The sequence below is a fragment of the Phyllobates terribilis genome, unplaced genomic scaffold, assembly GCF_046119375.1.
Source record: "Phyllobates terribilis strain yellow unplaced genomic scaffold, ASM4611937v1 Scaffold_3__8_contigs__length_932513732, whole genome shotgun sequence".
NCBI lineage: Eukaryota > Metazoa > Chordata > Amphibia > Anura > Dendrobatidae > Phyllobates > Phyllobates terribilis.
The window spans coordinates 756,462,202-756,485,085 of NW_027362763.1; the positions used below are offsets into that span (position 1 = coordinate 756,462,202).

The following is a 22,884-nucleotide window of genomic DNA, read 5'->3' on the forward strand; positions in this document are numbered from 1 at the left end:
CTTACCTTGGGGAAGTCGCTGCACATAAGAATCCCATCATCTCTGTATGCCGCATTTACTAGTTTTGCAGCCTTTGTGTATATATCGCGTAATGTACAATTATTAGATGTACTTTGTTTGTTATACTTGTATGGCTGAGCCTCGAGATTTTATATTCAAACATTTCCAAAGAAAACTATGCTATCGCTCTTAACACGTTCTTTTATGTGTTCTTTAGGGAGAAGGATCTGGAGGCTAAATTTATTATTGAAATGGAAGGCAAGAAAACAACGATTACCAATATAAAGGCGAGTGTGATGCAATGTTTATTCTTGATGAATGTGGCAGTTTTAGCGATACCCAGAGGTTTCATTTACCGAAAAGTTAATATTCTGTAATATGGCTCTATGCCTTTTTTATTATGATGACGTCCAGGATAGGTGGAATTAATAAGTGCATACAACGGCCTTCAGCATAATAATATCGTTTGGGTTTTCTGTTTTACTTTTTTGCCAGAGAACAGCTGTAGATAGTTATAGTGTATATACATGATGAAGTGGGGCTAGAGATCTGTATTAAAGAGGTTAAAAAACCGCAGTTTCTACTAATAGCTTAACCTCTTCAACACATTGCAATTTTTCCATTTTTGCTCCCCTTGTTCCCAGAGCCATAACTTTTTTTATTTTTCCGTCAATATAGCCGTATGAGAGCTTGTTTTTTGCTAGACAAGTCGTACTTTATAATGACACCATTGATTGAACCACATAGTGTACTGGAAAATGGGAAAAAAATTCCAAGTGCGGTAAAATTGCAAAAAAAAAGTACAATACCACAATTGTGTTTTTTGCTTTTTTTTTTTTAACTTAGTATGTTCAGTAAATGCTAAAACTAACCTGCAATATGATTCTCCAGGTAAGTACGAGTACACAAATACCAAACATGTATAGGTTATTTTTTTATTTAAATGGTGTGGAAAAAAAAATTGTAAGAAAAGAAAAAATACTAAAAAAAAAAAGAATAAAAAGCTAAACATTTTGTGGGACCCATAGCGTCTCCATTTTTCATGATCTGAGGCTAAGTGAGGGCTTATTTTTTGTGTGCTGACGTTTTATATTGTTACCATTTTGGGGTAGATATGATGTTTCAAAAGACCGTAATTCTGGCTTTTTTTTTTTCTTGCTACACCGTTTACCGATCTGATCATATTTTGATCGGACATTTCTGAACGCAGCGATACCAAGCAAGTATTTTTTATTTTGAATAGGGCAAAAGGGGGGTAATTTGAACTTTTGTCTGTTTTCATTTTTTAAATATTTTTTTTAAGAAAACTTTTTTTAAACTTTACTTGCTTCAGTAGTTCCTTTAGAACACTTGAATCTGCGATCATTCGATCACCTGTGCTACATATAGCAGGGCTTCAACCCTGCTATGTGTAGCATAAATCATAATCTCCTATGAATGCCGGCCACGTGTTGGTGTTCATAGGAGATTTACTATGTCCAGTACGGGTGTCTTCTGTAGATCCCCAGCTGTCATGACAACCCATCAGTGCTCTGTTATCACATGCCAGGGGCGCCAATGGGTGTGTCTTGTGACACGTTTCTGCCCGATGCTTATTAAATGTAGCTGTCAGAGATACACAGCGGCATTTAACTTAACAGCTGCGAATGGATTTTGATTCCACCCATGGTTTTTCGAGGCAAATGACAGCTGATCAGATCTTATCCCATCAATTGAAAGGATGTTTGGGGATGATGACATCATTTCTCCAATCTCCTCCAAGACAGCACCACCTGGAGGTTGCCTCCCCATCCTAATTAGGGACAGAAAACACAAGAGGTTAAATAGCCCCTCCCCTATACTATCCCCAGTGTTTTCCTGTCCCTATGGGATGAAGAGGTTTCTAGTGTAGCTGTGGCCGGCGAGCAGGGCCCTAGTAACATACCTGAGCCGGGCTGCAGGGATCGAGCGCCTCTGGCCTTCCTCCCCTGTTAGCTCCCGTTCCCTCTGGAGCGGGACCTCCTCACTCTCCTGCGCCTCGGGTAAAGCTGAGTGGGTGGTGGGCTAGGGGCCTCCTGTAGCTCCCCAGCCTGTGGATTGACCTCCGTCCTTCGTGGCAGGGTCCGGCGCTTATTCTGGACGCACCGGAAGTACGCGGTTTTTCCCTAAAATGGAGGAAAACTTCCACCTGATAGGTGGGAGTCAGCGCTGGATCTCAGTTCCTTCTATATGAGGCCCAGATGAGAAGACTCCGATAAGGTAGGACAGAAAATGTCTGTATCTATGAAAGGTGTTGTCTCAAGACCTGCATCTGCAGAGCCCGGCGTGAACCCAGCCCCAGTAAGTACTCCTGGGATAGGTTATTCTCCACTCTCTTGAGCAGGATCCGAAAAGTTTAAATACATCTCCCCTTCTAATTCTATGGAGACAAGGATCCTGCACCGTAAGTGGGTGAAAGTACTACAATACGCAAATGTGCTATTTGTAGAAAAAAGCTTGCCTCAGGCCATAAGAGATGTATGGAGAATATTGTGAAAGAGGAACAGCCGTCCCTTATGGAAGAAGTTAGGGGAATGGTCCGGCAGGAAATACAGTCCTCATTAGCTTCCTTCTCACAGTCCTTCCAGCAAGCGAGGGCTGAGGGTCATCCCCTGAGGGTCATCCCCTGGCTAAAAAGAGGAAATATCCAGTCAGGGATACTTCAGACTCAGAGGAAAATATTTCTATGGAAGCGCTTGAAGAAGGTGACCTGAGTGCAGATCAGGAAAGTGAAGAGGACAAAAAGTACTATTTTTCATCAGAAAATATGGAAGAGTTGTTATTGCAAGTGAGGGACACTATGCAGGTGGAGGAAGAGAAGAAAACCCGTACAATCCAGGATGAGATGTTTGGGGGCTTGAAGTCGAAGAAAAAGCTAGTGTTCCCGGTGCACGACAATATCCGTAGTCTCATCATGGATGAATGGGAGTTTCCGGAAAAAAGGTTAAATATTGCTGGAGAAATGAAAGAGAGATTCCCGCTAGATGAGAGTATGATTAAAGCATGGTCAGAGATTCCAAAAGTAGATGTTCAAGTTGCAAGGGTGGCGAAAAAGACGACCCTTCCATGTGAAGATTCCTCCCAACTAAAGGATCCAATGGAGAGGAAGATGGACAGTCTGTGGAAGACATGGGAAACATCTGCGGCTTCCCTGAGGACAAATATCGCCTCGACTTGTGTAGCACGATCCATGTTCCTCTGGTTACAGCAATTAGAGGATCATCTCTAGAAAGGTACTCCTAGGGAGGACCTTCTTGCATCTCTTCCCCTACTGCAGAAAGCCACAGGATTCTTAGCAGATGCCTCTGCTGAGTCTGTTAGAATTGCAGCAAGATCGGCAGTACTATCAAATTCCACGAGGAGGGCTTTATGGCTGAAGATGTGGAGCGGAGATAATGTCAAAATCAAAGCTTTGTTCCATCCCGTTTAAAGGAGAATATGTTTAGTTCTGCCTTGGATGAGCTATTAGAAAAAGCTTCGCACAAGAAAAAATCTTTACCAGAGCCAAAAGTTCCAAAAAACTTTAGGAAGAGGCCATTTCTTCCATCTCAGCAACAACAATCGTTTCACTATAGAGGCAAAGGAAAATCTGGTCGCTGGTCTTACCCCAAAGGTGGAAGAGGGAAGAATATTATTCAAAACTCAAGGCAAGACAGACAATGATGCCAGGAAAGTAGGAGGCAGAATGCAAGTTTCCTTCCACAGTGGCGGCTAATATCATCAGACAGAAAGATACTGGAGATAGTGGAAACAGGAGTCAAAATCGACTTCGCTGCTTACCCACCAAGAAGAGTAGAAATAACAACCTTGTCTTACTCAAGATTGCAGAAAGTCCTAATATCAGGTCTTCAGAATTTACAAAATGCAGGAGTAATATCAACAGTTCCTGGCAGAGAACGAGGAGAAGGTCACTATTCCCAAATATTCTTGTTAAAAAAGGCATTAGGTGGCTACAGGATAATTCTCAATCTGAAATGTCTCAACCAATATGTAAAATACAGAAGGTTCAAGATGGAATCTTTAAAGTCCACATTTCCACTGATTGGGGAAGATTTTGCGATGGCAACAATAGACCTGCAAGAGGCGTACTATCATGTGCCAATTCATCCTTCTTACAGGAAGTTCCTCAGATTTGCTGTAAGTCAAAATCAAAGAATACATCATTTTCAGTTCAACGTGCTTCCCTTCGGGATTTCGTTGGATCCCCGCTTGTTCACGAAGCTCATGGCGAAAGTGGTGGCCTTTGTAAGAAGACGGGATATCAGTATTGTTCCATATTTGGACGATTTTTTTATTAATGGCTCCCTCAGTCCCAATATTGAAGGAGCACCTCCCAGATGACTCTTCATACTCTGGAATCATTGGGATGGCTGATAAATCGCGACAAGTCGGATATACTTCCCTACACCAAGAAGACCTTTTTGGGGATTCTTCTGCATTCCCAGCTGCAGGCCTCGTTTTTGCCAAGGCGAAAGCAAATTGAGCTGAGGTCGAAAGTCTGTGCACTAATGAACCAGAACAAGGTCTCAATAAGATTCGCCATGTCCGTCCTGGGGACAATGACCTCCTCTATTCAAGCGGTACCTTGGGCTCAAGCACATACAAGGGTTCACCAGAGGTTCATCCTTTCCCACTGGGACAGATCTCTAAGTTCCTTCACCAGCAGGATGCATCTACCAGAGCAGGTGACAGTATCTTTAAGATGGTGGCTTTGTCCGAGAAATCTGGAAAAGGGAAATCAAGCTGGTATGGATTAATGGCAAATTGCATGTCACAGTCAGCCTGACTGAAGCGGATAAGTTTAGGAAACTGCAAAATGTAGCTTATAGCAATATTATGTATTTTGTTGTTTTTCATGGCGTGGGGAAGCTTTTATGGTTTTTGTGGGGGTGTATGGTTAAAACCTATACAACTATCCAAAGTGTGATGGAGTGGAACTCTACATAATTTCCCCTGGATGCATCTAGTGTACGATTTGCATAAAACTGAAAACTCCTTTAAGGCTGCGTGCCCACTATGCATTTTTCAAGCGTTTTTGCCACGGAATTTCTGCAGCGAAAACGCTTAAACGCTTTGTAATACGTGCCCCATGGTCCCCAATGATAATCCGCATGTGTTGTGCACATGCTGCGGAAATTTCCGCTGCGGATTATCATTGCGGAAAAATTCGCAGCATGACCATTAATTTTGCGGACACGCAGCTTAATTCCCATCATTGACTTGCATTGAATCGCTAAATATCTGCATAACTTCATGTGCACAAGCGGATATTAAGCGATTCAATGTGCAGATGGTACCCGGGTCTGGAGAAGAAGAGACTTTCCTCCAGACCCCGGTACCATAGTACTTGTAAAAAAAAAGAATTTAAAATAAAAAATATACAAAAATATACGTTATACTCGCCTTCAGATGTCCCCCGGTCTCCTGTATCATGCTCCCTGGCGGCTCGCGGTGGTGTAAAGGGACCTTCCATGACATCATTTAGTCATGTGACGGGTCATGCGACCGCTGACATGACTAAATGACGTCATGAAAGGTCCTTTTACACCACCGCAAGCCGTACAAGAGACCGGACGCACCGGAGAAAAGACCCGGGGCCATCAGAAGGTGAGTGTGTTTTTTTTTTTTTTTTTTTTAAACTATTAACTTGGTCACACTATATAAATCCATGCCTGTTGCATGGATTTATATAGTGTGACCAAGTTGTCAAGCGCTTTCCAAGTGATGCTAAAATCGCTTGGAAAAGCAATTGATAACCCGCATGCATAAACTCTTGACAAACGCTTCTACCTGGCGGGAAAAGTTCATGTAAAAACCGCATGCGTTTTTCCTGCCAGGGAGATGCGGAAAAATCTGCAGCATTTCTGCATCGTGGGCACTTAACCTAATTGATCAGTGTGCCTTCTAAGTAAAAATCTGATTAACACTGGAAATATGGAAAGTCCCTTTATTGTGCATTGTGCAGAGCTTGGCAGTCACACACCTGAACACTAGTCCTATTTCGCGGTTATCAAATCCTGTTCCTCTTGTACATTTATATATAGTAGATAGCCTCTTATTTGTAGAAAGCTGGCAAACAATGAAATGATCATCACCAGTTACACATAAAACCCCCTGGCAATCAGCTGATATTGTAAGAACCTCAGCCTGCCTCAAACTTCCCATTAAAGGGATTGTCCGGTCTTGTGGTGAAATTCTAAAGTCACTCCTGTCCCGCACGCTGTCAGGATTCTCTGGTATCTGCTGTAAAAACGGCCCGTTACATGAGTGCAAGTATACGATTTGCATGCTTCCTGCCACATTCAGACTAGACGTGCTCGGCTTTTCTCAATTCACTTGTATTGAATAAAGCCAAGCACATCTAGTTGGCACGTGATTGTATGTAAATCGCGTACTTGCTGTCACATAACTACCTCTTTTCTGCAGCGACACCAGAGGATCTGGACAGTGTGTGGTTGATTCTGTAAGTATTTAGAAGTCTGCGGTCACATAGCGTGACTGCAGACTTTAACCACAAGATCAGACAATCCCTTTAAGTAACTGCAACTGAGCAGGAAGTTCCTAAACAGTGGGTTGCTACTTTTCTTAGCCAGATGGATGCCTCCACCCCCCCACACTCCCAAATTCCGTTGCATCCATTTATCCCTAATAGGTCAGAGGTTATCTTTTTGAGAAGACAGCATTAATTCCTTCTATAGTGAAAATTTATCATGGTACTTCACTCTAATTATCTGTGATTTGATTTTTTTGGTGGGGTGTTTTTTTGCAGCTGCTCCTTGAGGATGCTTTGGAGGCTCTGTTGTTCAGTAAGAAGAACCAGGTAAGTATGGAGTCTTAACCCCTTCCCGACATGCGCCATATATATACTCCTCAAAGAGCAGTATGTATACAACGCCATGATCGTGCGGGCTCACGCTGAGCGCCGCCACGATCATATGCCGGTGTCGGCTGTATGTGAGAGCTGACACCCCACAGCACCACCCACAATCGGTGCTGGCACCGATCGCTGGCATTCAACCCCTCTGATGCCGCTGTCAATAGTGACAGCGACATCATGGGGCATCGCAGAGGGATTGAGCTCCCTCTGTGATTCCATCAGCACAACGTAATGCGATCACGTTGTGCTGATGGTCTCCATTGTGACCCCCGGTCCCAAGATGGCGGCGGGGGCCTTCAGGAAGGTGGCTGTGTCAGCTGAGATGCCTTCTTCCTGCCTGTTAATAAAAATTGTAAGAATATTTAAAAAAACAAAAAGGGAAAAAATATTAATCCAATAAATACATTAAAAACCTTTTATCTGTTTAAAAAAAAAAATAAAAAAATACACATATTTGGTATTGCCGCGTCCGTAACGACCCGACCTATAAAACTGTCCCACTAGTTAACCCCTTCAGTGAACACCGTAAAAAAATAAATAAGTGAAAAACAAGGCAAAAAACATGTTTTATCATGACGCCACCAAACAAAAAGTGGAATAAAGCGTGATCAAAAAGACGTATGTAAATAAAAATGGCACCACTGAAAACGTCATCTTGTCCGGCATAAAACAAACTGCAATTCAGCTCAGTCAGCGGAAAAATAAAAAAGCTACAGCTGTCAGAATAAAGCAATGCAAAAATAATTTGTGCTATAAAAGTTTTTGTATAAAAGCACCAAAACACAAAAAAACTATATAAATGTAGTATCTCTGTAATCGTACTGACCCAAAAAATACAGCTGCCTCATTAATTTTACCACACGCGGAATGGCATAAAATAAGTCCCCAAAAAACAATTCCTGAATTGCTGTTTTTTTGTTCATTCTGCCTCCCAAAAAACGGAATTGAAAGCGATCAAAAAATGTAATTTCCCTGAAAATGATACCAATAAAAATATCAACTTGTCCCGGAAAAAAAACAAGCCGTCACTTGACTGTCGGCAGAAATATGGAAAAATATGGCGATGCAAAAAACTTGTTTTTACATTAAAAAGCGTCTTTTAGGGTGACCGCTGCGAATCATAAAAACCCAATATAAATCTGGTATCGCTGTAATCGCACCGACCCGAAGAATAAATTTGTCTAATCACTTATATTGCACGAGGAGCAGCGTAAAAAATAAGTAAAATTAATTCTGCTGTTGTGTTCATTCTGCCTCCCAAAGATCGCAGTAAGGCTTGACGCACATTTATCCTGCGCTGAGTGCTTACACCGAGGTTTTCATGTAAATTTCTGAAATACGCGATTCAGACGGAAACCCCGGAGGAAGATTCCCTATAATGAGACAGATGAAGGCACTGTGGGCGCTGTCTGGCCTGTGAATCCGGTGGTGTCCGTCTTTTTATTAGGCATACATAAAAGTGCTATTGGCCACAGTTTTGTGCACTTGTAAAATGAAGGGCGGCGCTTAACAGAGGCCAGACAGAGTCCAGAGTAACTCTGCTGCCTCATTATAGTGAATGAATCCCTCAGGGGTTTCATCTGAATCACGTCACTTGGAGATTTAGATGAAAACCCCGATATAAGTGCTCAGCGTAGAGCGCAGGATAAATGTGATCCAAAATGTTATGTAAAATGTTCCCAATAAAAGCTTCAACTCAATCCACAAAAAGGCAAGTCCCCACTGAGGTCCGTCGTCTGTTGTTGGAAATATAGGGGGCTTCCTTGTTACTGGTAGTACAACGGCTTTGGCAAAACTAAATGGCTCTTCACACACACACCCCCCCCACACACACACACACCCCAAAACAAATTCAGCAAATTCTGTGCTCCCAAATCCAAATGCCCCCCTCCCTTCTGAGCCCCACAGTGTGCCTAAGCCAGCCGCAGTTAGTGTCCACATGTTTGCCATTTCTGTAGCGATGAGAGCCCGCCTAATGTATGGGTGCATGTCTCCAGAAGCATGAGCTTGGCACAACGTACTGATGACTACAACGTACTGGTCACTTCAACTGCAGTTTTGCAATCTTCACTTGGCAACATTCACTGCTGATTGTTTCTTGAAAACACCCATAGAGTTAAAATCGTCACTACACCTGTAGATAAATTCACAAAGGGGTATAACTTCCAAAATTGGGTCACTTGAGGGGGATTCTGCTTTTAGCAAGTAGGGGCTCTGTATATGGAGTCCACAAACTATTCTAGGAAAATCTGCTCTCCAGGAGGAAAATAGCGCTCCGTCCCTCCCGAGTCTCGCCGTGTGGCTAAGCAATACTGTGCATCATTCAGCAGAAATTGTGGGACACATTTTGGTGCCGTTTTTACCCATTTCCCAGTGTTAAAATGTAAAATCTGAGGCTAAGGCTGTGTGCCCACGATGTGTTTAAGCGTTTCTGCCGCGACAAAAACGCTGCAGAAACGCTTAAACGCATGGTAGAAGGCCTGCCATGTTCCCCGATGATAATCCGCATGTGCTGTGCACATTCTGCGGAAATTTCCTCTGCGGATTATCATTGCGGAAAAAAAACGCAGCACTACCAATTATTTTGCGGAAGTGCTGCGTTCTCGCCGCCATTGACTTGCATTAGATCGCATGGATTACGCATCACTGTATAAGTAGATGCGTATTCCATGCGTTATATTGTGCGGATGGTACCCAGGTCTAGAGAAGAGGAGACTCTCTTCCTGACCTGGGTCCCATAGAAAACTGTGAAAAAAAAGAATAAAATAAAAAATAAATACCGTATATTCCGGCGTATAAGACGACCTGGTGTATAAGACGACCCCCCTACTTTCCTGTTAAAATATAGAGTTTAGGATATATTCACCGTATAAGACTACCCCTTTTCCAACGCATACCAAACACCGGTAAAAATTAAAAAAAAACAGATTTGAATTTAACATGGTCCTTTTTTAATTTAAATTCTTATGACATGCAGGTATATAGCAGGAAAACTGTCACTCATAAACATATTAAAATAGGGGGGACCCCACGTCATTTTTTGGGGGGGTCCCCCATTCTAATAGCTAGTAAAGGCTAGGTATTCAGCTGGGGGCTGATATTAGTAGCCTGGGAAGCTCCGTGGGTATTACCCCCTTCCCAGACTTCAAACATCTGCCCCAGCCGTCTGCTTAACCTCCGCTAGAGACTATAATGATGGTGGATCCCACGCCAATTTTCTTTTTAAAAAATCCTTTATTTTAACACTAAATGACAATTGAGGGGTTAATAAAGATGCAGTCCCTAAATTATTATTAATTTTGTAATTAATTTTTCCCAGAAATGTTGACGTGGGCTTCGCCATATTTTTGTGTCCAGCCAGGTACAGCAGGCAGGAACGGGCTGCCCCCAACCACCAGCTGCCTATTTGTACCTGGCCGGACACAACAATATAGGGAAGCCCTTTTTTTTTAATTATTTCATGAAATAATTAAAAAAAAAAGACGTGGGGCTTCGCCCTATTTTTGTGTCCAGCCAGGTACAACTAGGCAGCTGGGGGCTGGAATCTGCAGCGCAGGGAGACCCAAGCTTTCTGGGCCCCCCCCGCTGCAAATTGCAGTCCGCAGCCACCCCGGAAAATGGCGCGTTCATAGAAGCGCCATCTTCTGGCGCTGTACCCAACTCATCCAGGGCCCTGGTGCGGTGGCTCACTGGGTAATAAAGGGGTTAAGGCCAGCTTGGCATTATCAGCTGGCCCTAAGCCCGAAATTCATGGGGTCACGCCAATATTAGACATGACCACCATGAATTTCTAGTAAAGTAATTAAAAAAAACACAACACCCAGAATAAAGTCCTTTAATTGAAATAAAGACACAATTTTTTAATGTTCTAAATTAAACCATACTTACCATCACGCCCATTCCAGCTGAAGCCAACGATCTCCTGCAATAAAAGTAAAATAATAAAGCAACCTCATCCTTACCTCTCCATGGTTCCCAGGACCGGTCCAGCTCTGCTACATTCACATGACAGGCTGCACCGCAGCAGAACGCTGCCGTTCAGCTTGCCATGCGGCAGACACTGAGAAGCGCAGGCATGCTTGCGCTCCTCAGTGTCTGACTGTGACGGCATCCAGATGAGCCGAGTTCATGTCCAATGAACTCGGCTCACCTCATGCACGTCACTGACAGCGTGGGAAAATTCTCCTGCTCCCCGCATGCGCAGTAGAAGTTTCCCACGCTGTCAGTGACGGACGTCCAGGAGGTGAGCTGAGTTCATTGTCGGCTCATCTGGATGCCGTCACAGCGAGACACTGAGGAGCGCAAGCATGCCTGCGCTTCTCAGTGTCTGCGGGATGACAGGCTGGATGGCAGCGTTCTGCTGCGGTCCAGCCTGTCATCTCGATGTAGCAGAGCTGAAGCTGTCCTGGGAACCATGGAGAGGTAAGGATGAGGTTGGTTTATTATTTTTCTTTTATTGCAGGAGATCGTTGGCTTCAGCTGGAATGGGCGTGGTGGTAAGTATGGTTTAATTTAGAACAATAAAGAATTGTGTCTTTATTTCAATTAAAGGACTTTATTCTGGGTGTTTGTGTTTTTTTTAACTTTGACTATGGGGTTAGTAATGGGGGTGTCTTATAGACGCCTCTCCATTACTAACCTGGGCTTGATGTCAGCTGGCATTATAAGCTGACATCAACCCCAACCCTATTACCCCCTGCCACCGCACCAGGGCAGCGTGGAAGAGCGAGGCTAAGTGCCAGAATTGGCGCATCCTATGGATGCGCCATTTCTGGGGCGGCTGACGGCTGGTGTTTCTAGCCTGGGAGGGGGCCAATATTCATGGCTCCCTTCCTGGGCTATTAATATCAGCCCCCAGCTGTCTGCCTAGCCTTTGCTAGCTATTAAATTAGGGGGGACCCCACGTCATTTTTTTTGGGGGGTCCCCCATTTTAATAGCTAGTAAAGGCTAGGTATTCAGCTGGGGGCTGATATTAGTAGCCTGGGAAGCTCCGTGGGTATTACCCCCTTCCCAGGCTTCAAACATCTGCCCCAGCTGTCTGCTTAACCTCCGCTAGAGCCTAAAATTAAGGGGAACCCCACGCCAATTTTTTTTTAAATAAATCCTTTATTTTAACACTAAATGACAAGTACAGTAACCAACACTATCACTGTACTTCATATATATGTGACTGACATGTTTCTATCTATCTAATCTATGTGTGAAGCTCTATTCTGTCTGTTATAAATTGTCGGGTACAGATGCTGAATTGCCAGCCGGCTTTCTTAAAGAGACGGTGCATGAAAACACTATTATTTTTTTTAATAAATCCTTTACACTAAATGACAAGTACAGTAAGCAACACTGTCACTCTACTTCATATATATGTGACTGACATGTTTCTATCTATCTAATCTATGTGTGATTCTCTATTCCTTCTATTCTAAATTGTTGGGTACAGATGCTGAATTGCCGGCCGGCTTTTTTAAAGAGACGGTGCATGAAAACACTATTATTTTTTTGATAAATCCTTTACACTAAATGACAAGTACAGTAATCAACACTGTCACTGTACTTCATATATATGTGACTGACATGTTTCTATCTATCTAATCTATGTGTGATGCTCTATTCTTTCTATTCTAAATTGTCGGGTGCCGGCTTATGCCGCTGCTGAATTGCCGGCTTTTCATACATTGTCACAGAAGCGATGCGAACTTCCCAGCTCCGGACACAGCGCAGCGCTTCTGTGACAAGTGAAAGCTGTCGGCACAGAAGCCCTGCGCTGTGTCCGGAGCTGGGAATACGCAGCGATGTGTCAGTTTCAGCAAAGAAGCGCTGACTGTCTGGACCTACCGCCGCCGTATTTTAACTCCCTCCACCTTATATTAACTCCGACATGGCAGGGATACGGCCACGGCAGCTTATTAACACCCCAAGAGTATCCCCGCATGTCAATTTCTGAAAGTTCAAAAGCATTACCGGCGTATAAGACGACCCCAGACTAGACAGAAGATTTTTCAGTCTTCAAAAGTCGTCTTATACGCCGGAATATACGGTATATACTTACCTTCTGGCGGCCCCCAATGCGCTCCTCCTCGCATGCCGGCAGTTCGCGATGGACTGAAGGACCTGCGCTGACATCATAGTCATGTGACTGGTCACGCGACGCTGACGTCGGAGGGCCTTCAGTGTACATCTGCCGGCAAGGGAGAACGAAGGGAAACAAGACACCGGGGGCCATCAGAGAGTAAGTATATATTTATTTTTTTATTTTTTTACCATTTTTTGGTCACACTATATAAATCCATGCCGTTTGCATGGATTTATATAGTGTGACTAAGTTGACAAGCACTTTCCAAGTGATGCTAATCGCTTGGAAAGCGCTTGTCAACCCGCATGCGGAAATGCAAGTGAAGAACGCTTCACTTCCGCTTGTCCCTGGCAGGAAAACGCATGTACAATCCGCATGTACAATCCGCATGTACAATCCGCATGTACAATCCCCATGTACAATCCCCATGCGTTTTTTTCTGCCAGGGAGATGCAGAAACGCTCAGGAAAAAATCCGGAGCATTTCTGCATCGTGGGCACATAGCCTAAAACAAAATTTTGGTGGTAAAAATGTAATTATTTTTCTTCACTGCCCAATGGTATAAATTACTGTGACACACCTGTGGTATCAATATGATCCACTAGATGAATTAATTGAATAGTTTATAAAATTGGGTCACTTATGGGGGGGTTCGGCTGATCTAGCACCTCTGGGGCTCTACCAATGTGACATGGCACCCTCAAACCAGTCCAGCAAAATCTGAACTCCAATATGGCGCTTCTTCCCTTCTGAGCTTTGCACTATGCCTCAAAAGCTGTTTTTGACCACATATGGGGTATCTGCGTACTCAGGAGAAATAGCACAACTAATTTTGGGGTCCATTTTTTCGGGATAAAAAAAGCCATTCTCACCACACATCTAGATAAGTTCCCTGAGGGGTGTAGTTTACAAAATGGTGTCACTTGTGGGGGGTTTCCACTTTTTGAAAATGCAAAATGAGAGTAAAAAAAAACATTCCTGTGTGAAAAATGTGATTTTTATATTTTTTTTTATTTTCATGGCTCAACATTATAAACTGTGAAGCACCTGGGGGTTCCCGAATGTTGTCACTTATGAGTGGTTTCCACTGTTTAGATACATCAGGGGCTCTCTAAACACGACATGGTGTCCGCTAATTATGCCAGCATATTTTACATTCAAAAAGTCAAATGGTGCTCGTTCCCTTCCGAGCCCTGCCGTGTGCCCCACATATTGGGTATCTGTGTGCTCAGGAGAAATTGTACATCAAATTTTGGGGTACATTTTCTCCTGTTACCCTATTGAAAGTAAAAATAAAATGGGTCTAAAGTAAAAAATTTTGTGGGAAAAAAAAAAAAAAAAGTTACATTTTTTTTTTTGTTTTTTCCTTCTACATTCCATTTATTCCTGGTCAGGATGGTGAAAACGAGCTTTGGGGTGAAGGGGTTAACAGCAAAGCTTCTTGGGAAATGTGCACAAATTAGTGGAGAAAAATAAAATGATTTAGTAGAGTGAGCTTGACTGACCTGATGATACATTCTGCCTGAACCATGGGTGGCATGAATTAGACACTGGTTCTGTCATTTCAGCTAGGTATGTTTTACTCTGAAACACGGCCATGAGAAAACATACTTTTAAAAACTGCGGGAGCCCATGTGGCTTGTGTAACTAGTCCAAGAGGCTGTTCCCGGCCGCTTCTCCTGCTCCTAGTACAGGCGACATAAATAAGCTGTTGGGTTCCCTTTCAGTGCTACCTATTGAAGGCAATGTCCGACACGTTATCGAGCCTTGCAACATGACTAATGACAGTTTTCTTTCCTCTCAAGTGGAACAAATTTGCTCCTTTTCAAAAGGGTAACAGGATATGTGATAAATTAGTGATCGTTGTTGATCTGACTGCTAAGACACCACCAATCACACAACTGGCGTTCCATGTGAATGGAGCAGTGGCCACACACAGGCAATACTTAAGCCCAGATCATGTTTTCAGGATTTTCTTGCCATTGCCCAGGTGATGGAATTATTGCCTGTGGAGGTACTGCAATTATCATCTGGGCAATACTAAGGAAATCCTGAAAACATGACCTGTTGGTGGCCAGAGTTAGGGGAACACTGCTTTAGACCCATAAAAGTTAATGGAGTGGTGGTCAAGTATGTGCACTACCACGCCATCCATGTGGGACTTTGGGATGTTCTTTCTCTGAATCAGTGGTGTATTCCATCAGTCGACCCTCGACGATCATACATGTATCTGTGAATAGGGGATAAATGTTATTCATGGAGCACCCCATTAAGACTGGAAACGCACATGGTTTTTGATGCCGTTTTTTGAGCCAACATTAGAAGGGAATCAATCAAGAAGTGTATGTTCCTTTACTCTGTAGACCTCCTTGAATTTACTAGTTACTGCTAGTGCACTTTGCAAAGTGTCCAAAAGGGTAATATTGCTTAGTCAAGAAAGGACATGTATATCTGTGTGCTAGAGATGTTGTGAATCGCATCACAGGACCTGGTCCAGGAGCCACTACGCCAATCTGTGGCCGATGGACGCGAGCCCAACGAACTGCTGCCTACCTGCCCGCATCTGTAGCTCTTCTTTTGATTATCCGACCTGGCGCGACACCACATGTGCATCATACTGCATCAGAGATGTTGGCCCAGGCTGACTAATCAAAGGAGGAGTCGGGTAGGAGGCAGTTCGCCGGTCTCCCGTCCGTTGGCCACAGATTACTGGTGGGCTACCAGACTGGGTCCTGTGAATCGATTTGCACTGTATATACATTATAATACTCAAATCTTTATTTTTCGTTATATAGTGTAGTATCTTGTGAGAATAATGAATACTTGCAATCCCTTAGCTGTGGGTGCAATGATCCCCCGATTGTAGAAACACTGCCGCTCTCTGTGCTTTGTCTTAAATGGAATTTGTTTAATGTTTCTGTGCGCATAAATCCTTGTGGCAAAAGATTTCTTCTCTTTTCCTTGAGTTAATTAATCATATCCTTGCCACCAGGGAGTTTAAGATTTCATGAAATTGCTATTGAAACTCTTTAGCTGAAGGTTATGTGGGATTTTGTGTGTAAATAACACTGCATGATATATCCCCCTAATTATGCATTTGTTTTGTGCAGTTGCCTGATGGGGTCACCGGGGACTCTGGTCGAGATCGCACGAAAATATTCACCTATGACTTTTCCTACTTCTCAGCAGATTGTAAAAATTCCAGCTATGTGTCTCAAGAACGGGTAAGACATTTTCTGATTCCGCCATCAATTCTCTTTCTTTCTTTGTGGGCATTTCATTTTAATGAAGGACTGATGTAAAATGGGATTCGCAACTCGCAGTAATCTTCCTGCACGAGCTGCTGAGGCTGCTGTTTTATATTCAGTGATCACCCCTCTTATTTAGTAGCTGCTCGCAGAATGTGCTTATTGTTTGAAGGGGAACTTGGGTTTTGCAGGAATTTTGGCAAGCTCGAGGCTTCAAGTTGATTGTGAATGCCAAAGAAACAAATACAGAAATGGATTGAAATAACATTCGTATTCAGCTTGTCTTAAGGGAAAGATTCCACTTATTTAGTAAAGGTTGGAATCTGAGTCATTTAATCCCTGCGGTTCTTTCCTTTGTTTTGTATACTACTGTTCTTGTAGACTACTGCACCTGTTTGCATATTACGATGGTGCCAATTTTGGAGTAAAGTTTGCTGTAGCCTAAATTACTACTAGATGCAAATTTTCTTCAAAGAGTTCTCACTTGTCGGGTCGGCTTTAAATGGCTGTAATGTAGATGCCACCAAAGTATGGACTACCTACCATACTGCAAAACCAAGCCTAGATCACCATAGTATTCTGCTGTGACCCAAGTTCTGCTCAGTAGAACCACAGGGGGGATGGTGGAACATCAGAGCGGCATATGCATAACAGAGACGCTAAAGGACAGGTGTCTGAAAAATGCCATTGGCCACAGCAGCATTTTGGACAGTATTTGTGCCAATTTTAGTAAGCTGAAACCAGGTGTGGAGTCTGCAGACATTAATTCTTTAAAGAAGCACTCCTCCTCCCATCAAAGTTTTTAACCTCTTAATATATTGCAATCATCATATCATATAGCACTGTGTACTTACAATTGCTCATTTTGCATCTCTACTCATATAATTCTTCTCTTTGCCATTAGGTCTATGACATCACATGATTAAAAACTCAATAGTTAAATCCTTCCAAGCTCTATATAGAAAGAGTAGGTCAGTTTTCCATGTATGACTCATCAGTCACCTCCAAAAGTCCCTGACAGGTGGGAGGAGGGAACAGCTGGGTCAGGAGTTGAAGAAGGGGATGACTTGTGCAGAGAAAACAGAAGAATTAACTGGGTAGAAAGGCAAAATAAGCAATTGTATGTACACAGTGCTGTATAATATGATGACTGCAGTACAGTGTTCCAAATTATTATGCAAATAATATTTTCTCAGATTTTCCCAAATTACCTATATGAATTGCAGTCATTGTAATTTTCCAGTCAAATAACTATTAGAGTACAATTGAAAGGTTTTTGTACAAACTGCCTATGATAACAGTAGATTTTTAAAAAAATAAAAAACTCAAACTGCACTCAAAATGCATGTTCCAAATTATTATGCACTGCAGAGTTTTCAACCTTTTCATTTTAATAAAGAACAAAAAAATTGTCATTTTTGAAATTATAAGCATTAGCAGGTTATTACAAGCTGAAATCAAACAGTTTTCAACTCAAAACTTTATTCTAGGTGATGTTACATTTTCACATAGGACCCCTTGTTCGAAAGAAGCTTCTGAACTCTCTCGTCCATTGAATTTGTCAGGTTTTGGATGGTTTCTGCTTCAATTGTTTTGCATGAGGACAGAATACCCTCACATCTGCATCTCTGGCTGCTATGGGCATAAAAGGGGACAAACTTATGGTGTGACCCCCATGCTCCCCTGACCTCAACCCCATTGAGAACCTCTGGAGCATCATCAAAAGGAGTGTCTATGATGGCGGGAGGCAGTTCACATCTAAGCAACACCTCTGGGAGGGTATTCTGTCCTCATGCAAAACAATTGAAGCAGAAACCATCCAAAACCTGACAAATTCAATGGACGAGAGAGTTCAGAAGCTTCTTTCGAACAAGGGGTCCTATGTGAAAATGTAACATCACCTAGAATAAAGTTTTGAGTTGAAAACTGTTTGATTTCAGTTTGTAATAACCTGCTAATGCTTATAATTTCAAAAATGACCATTTTTTTGTTCTTTATTAAAATGAAAAGGTTGAAAACTCTGCTGTGCATAATGATTTGGAACATGCATTTTCAGTGCAGTTTGAGTTTTCTATTTTTTTTAAATTATACTGTTATCATAGGCAGTTTGTACAAAAACCTTTCAATTGTACTCTAATAGTTATTTGACTGGAAAATTACAATGACTGCAATTCATATAGGTAATTTGGGAAAATCTGAGAAAATATTATTTGCATAATAATTTGGAACACAGTGTATATTAAGAGGATAAAAAACTTTGATGGGAGGGGGAGTGCTTCTTTAAGACCACATTCACACTTGACTGAAAAGATATATTTAGCTAGTTATGCCATGGATTTTACTGAAATCCAGTTGAGCGCTAAACATGGCCATTTCTGACAGTCCCATACACAATGAATGGAGTTTTAGTCGGGCATGTGCACCTTCGCTTTATTCACGATGGTGATTGTTTCCAAAGCCGTTTTCTCTGGATCATTGTGGGTGTGAGCAGTCGGACCTGCAACAATTGGTAAGTTATAGCTCACTGTCTTGGGAATAACCCTCAAATGGCCCCTTAGAATGATGCAGGCCGAGCTGCAGACTCAGGAACCGCACTGCCTGTCGTTAAGACAGTGGGTGGTTGGAAAAGTGTTAAGCCTGTATGATTTTTATTGCCAGCTTTAAAATGCTCTTGAAAACAAAATGTCTGTTTCGAAGCAGAAATTCTGAAAAAATAAATAAAAAAAATAAATGTCCAGGATGAGAAAAATATGACTACTTCCAAAAACATTTCTAAAGCTGTCCATGAGTTGAGTTTAGCAGTGAATGTGGATACTTCTCATTACCACATTCAAACTGTGGAGCCGTTTTTGAAAAGCTGCCATGTTTCTCTAACCCTGGTGAACTTCTTTAATGTGTAATGTGGCCAACTTGAGAGGACATGAATATGTTCATGTAACCAACTTACCAATATTGTATCTTTCAGGTTTTCAGAGATCTTGGCACAGATGTCCTGAAATCTGCATTTGAAGGCTATAATGCTTGTGTTTTTGCATACGGACAGACTGGTTCTGGAAAGTCCTATACTATGATGGGTAACCCGGTATGAACGTTTTTCTTTTGACAAACTTTAAATAATGCTAACAGGGAAGGAAGGATTTAAAAAAAAACAAAACAAAAAAAAAAAAACAAACAACGATCTTAGGAGCACTCAATGTTTCTTTCAGGTGGATTCCTCCTGGAATCCACCTTTTTAAAAAAAAAAAAAAAAAAAGTCACAAAACCGCTGAAAAAATTACCATAATGCACAGTAATGTTAAAATTCTCCCATAATCGAAGACATAAGGGTCTCTTGTGTTAGCCGACACTTACTGTGAGGTTTAGGCCATGGCCCCACTATCAGTATTTGGTCAGTATTTTTTCTCAGTAGTGGGAGACCAAACCAAGTGAGGAACAATCAGAGAAAAGGTATAATAGAAACAAATCACCAATTCTGCATTTATCACCCACTCCTGGTTTTGGCTCCCACTACTGAGAAAAAATACTGACCAAATACTAATAGTGGGGCCGTGGCCTTATTCATCATATTTTGTTCCCCTGTGGCTCCTTTCAGAAATAAATGGGCGAGCCAGCGTGACCGCCCTTGTAACCCACATCTCCCTATAGTTGTGTGCACAGCCAATCAACACTGCTTAACACCGGCAGATCTACTACGCATGAGCTATCTGAGTTTAAAGGGATTTTCCCAAAATTGCAACCAATGGGACCCAAAACAATCCTGAGAATGGAGCAATGCAGCCATATCTTGAATGGTGTTGAGTTGCGCATTCTTAGCCCCCACTCCATTCATTGGTAGTGGGACTGCTGGAAATAGCGGGGCACTGTACTCTGCGGTGGTCCTATAGGCAATGAATGGAGCAGAAGTTGAGTATGCGCACCTCTGCCACCGTTCCAGATGGGATCCTACATTTCTCAGGGTTCTGGAGCCCTGTTCTCTAAGGGTTACAACTTTCGAACCCCCTGTGATCAGCTAGTTATTTCTTATCTTTATAGATGGGAGAAAACCAGAAATTTTATGGAATACCCCATTGCCTTCCCTGTAGAATAACACTACTGCATAGGTGCAGTAAAGCAGAGCTCAGAAGCTGTGAAAGTGAACGCGTCTGCTTACTCCTCGGTATAAAGATTACTACAGCAGGGCTTTGCACAGGTCGGGTACGGGGTACTTGGGGTACAGATTTATTGGGAACGTTGTGATTTGGCTTACTGATTGCTTAATTTATATATTTTGAATTTTTTAGATCCTTATTTTCACTGTGGTCACGTGTAGAGTATGCTACTCACAAAGGGCGACACAGGTCTTCTGTCCTATAGTTAAAAGTAGAAGCTATTATTAAATATTGAGCATTTTACTGGAGAGGACTCATGATGAAGAATGGCATGCGAAACACCAGTCTTAGTAAATGACCCCAGTGTATTAGTTTTGCCAAGTGTGTTAATGACCTCATTATAGGTAATGTAGTAGGAGTGTAGTACGGCCGTAGAATACAGCGTATTGAGGGGTGTGTGTGTGTTTGTGTGTGTTAACACTTAATTTTTATTAAAACAAGCAGCAGATCTGTCCTTGCTTTGTAGGCGATTATTGCTGATTATGCTGTTCCTTAATGTAATACGTAAAGAGAATTTTTAAGCCGTACTTTAAAAGCAACAGATCTCAGCATGTGTTTTTTGGGATTGAAGGAAATGCAAACATCAAACTGTCCGTCTGTCTGTGTGCTCGCTGAATCGGATTAATGATTAAAGAGAAAATGGATGCAACCACAGATAGGACCCCTATTCAGCCAAAACAAGCAAAGTATTACTAGAAATAACTGATACTAGGTCGCACTGGGATCTCTAAAAAATGAGCAAGTTACATGACGGGAATAACTAAATAAATAAGCGTGTGCAGAATATGGCCAGAAAGGCTGTGCGCTGTTCTGCTCGGAAACACGATGAAGCGCTGTCTGTTGTGCTGTTCTTTCATGCATTATAACATGGAAATCTGATGGAGCCGTTCATAGTCTATGGGATCTGTTATGACTGATCTCTTTTAATCATCGAAGCTCTGGGAGTAATAGAAGGTGTGACCTCAGATTAAATGGAAGACACCTATGCATAGGACGGGTGATATATGTATGATTGCTGTGGATTTGATCACTACGATCCCCACCAAACCAAAAAATTAGTCCAAAAGTCCCTTGTGTTTTATGGGACTAACAGAACAAAACATGGCCAATCCTTTCATCCATTACTGAAAAATCGGTGTGCGACTTGATATGTAAATGAGACTGTGTAGATCTGACGCCTCTTTCACTCTAGCTCTACTCCGTGCTCAGTGTCTCTTGCTCCTGCTTGACAGACTTCCTCTATTCTGTGCAACTTCAGGTAAAGGAACCATCAGTGAAAGAGCAGAAGGTGGTGCTGGGTGGGGAATAGAGCTGGAGTGACGGAGGCTTCAGATCTACAAATGGCTCTTCAGGCTCATTTACATATCCATTCAAACGCTAATTTTTCAGTAATGGAGGAAGAGACTGACCATGTAAAGGTATTGCTGGACTTGTCTGTGAAACAGCTACATATGCATATAAATAGTTTGGAGTATGAAATCCTGCTGACAGATTCCCATTAAAAGTTATGTATATCAAGAAGAAGTGATCAATTTCAAATTGGTGATGGTGCGACCTGTGAAACCCCGATGGATCTTGATAATTGGTGGCTGAGAAATCCTTGACTGAATCAAGGTGTGTCAAGGTGTGCACATCACCACTTCTTTCTCTTTGGGACCGGAAAAAGCCAAGTGCTCTACTTTACTATCTCTTGCTGTCCATTACAGCATTAAAGGGACTGTTGGCATGCATACATGGCTGTCTAAGAGTTTCACCTCACTCTAGGCTTCATCTGATGCACAAAGCCACCATCTACACCTTTATGTATTTTCCTTTTCATTTTATAGTTTTTGTAAACTGTAGTTCCCAGATAGAATCAGCAATTGTGGTACGAGTAACCAAACCCAACTTTTTTTTCCATGTAAACGGAAAAAAAAGGATAAGTAGGAAAAATACATAGATTGGAAGTCGAGAGTGAGTTTATTTCTGCTCGGATGCAATAAATGAGGAATAAGTGGTTCAGAATCCGCGCTGCCCGAGGTATGATCATTGTGGTTTGGTCCTCATGAAAATGTTAAAACGCGTGGACACAATAAATCGCATTCGTGCTTCACCTCTGTCTGATTGTACTTTTGAACCACGTGCAGCGCAGATTCTGAACCACCGCATCCCTCATTCATTGTATCTCATCCCATTGACGGTCCTGCAGGAGGCCTTACGAGCTTCTATAGGATTTGTGACTGTCCCAACCCTATCAGGTGAGCGTACCTGTAAGATTTTACACCACTTTACCAGTTAAGACCCTAATTGCGCTTTTTGCCTCTCCAGTTTTACCTTTTGCTTTATTTCTACTCAGGGGCACTTTTTTCTTGATAAGTCATTGTAAAACATCTTGACAACATTCTGTTTATTACCATTATACTTTTCTATAACTTTGGATTAAGGTAGATTCTAGAATATCTGATAATCGGGCAAAGGAATTTTCCTGCATAGACATTGTCTGTATTGTGCCATACTTTAAAATAAATGTATAAGATGTA

The 22,884-nt window shown here is 42.2% G+C and overlaps 1 protein-coding gene across 7 annotated transcripts in view; it reads left to right on the forward strand.

Annotated features, from left to right (window-relative positions):
* The window catches only part of KIF16B (kinesin family member 16B), a 454,357-nt gene that overhangs the window by 52,695 nt on the left and 378,778 nt on the right, over positions 1 to 22,884 (forward strand). For all 7 annotated transcript variants that reach the window (XM_073672199.1, XM_073672197.1, XM_073672201.1 and 4 more), the window contains exons 2-4: positions 218 to 287; positions 16,080 to 16,193; positions 19,183 to 19,299. In XM_073672199.1, coding sequence (XP_073528300.1) covers positions 218 to 287; positions 16,080 to 16,193; positions 19,183 to 19,299 — 301 coding nt within the window. The remainder of the gene's footprint in view (positions 1 to 217; positions 288 to 16,079; positions 16,194 to 19,182; positions 19,300 to 22,884) is intronic.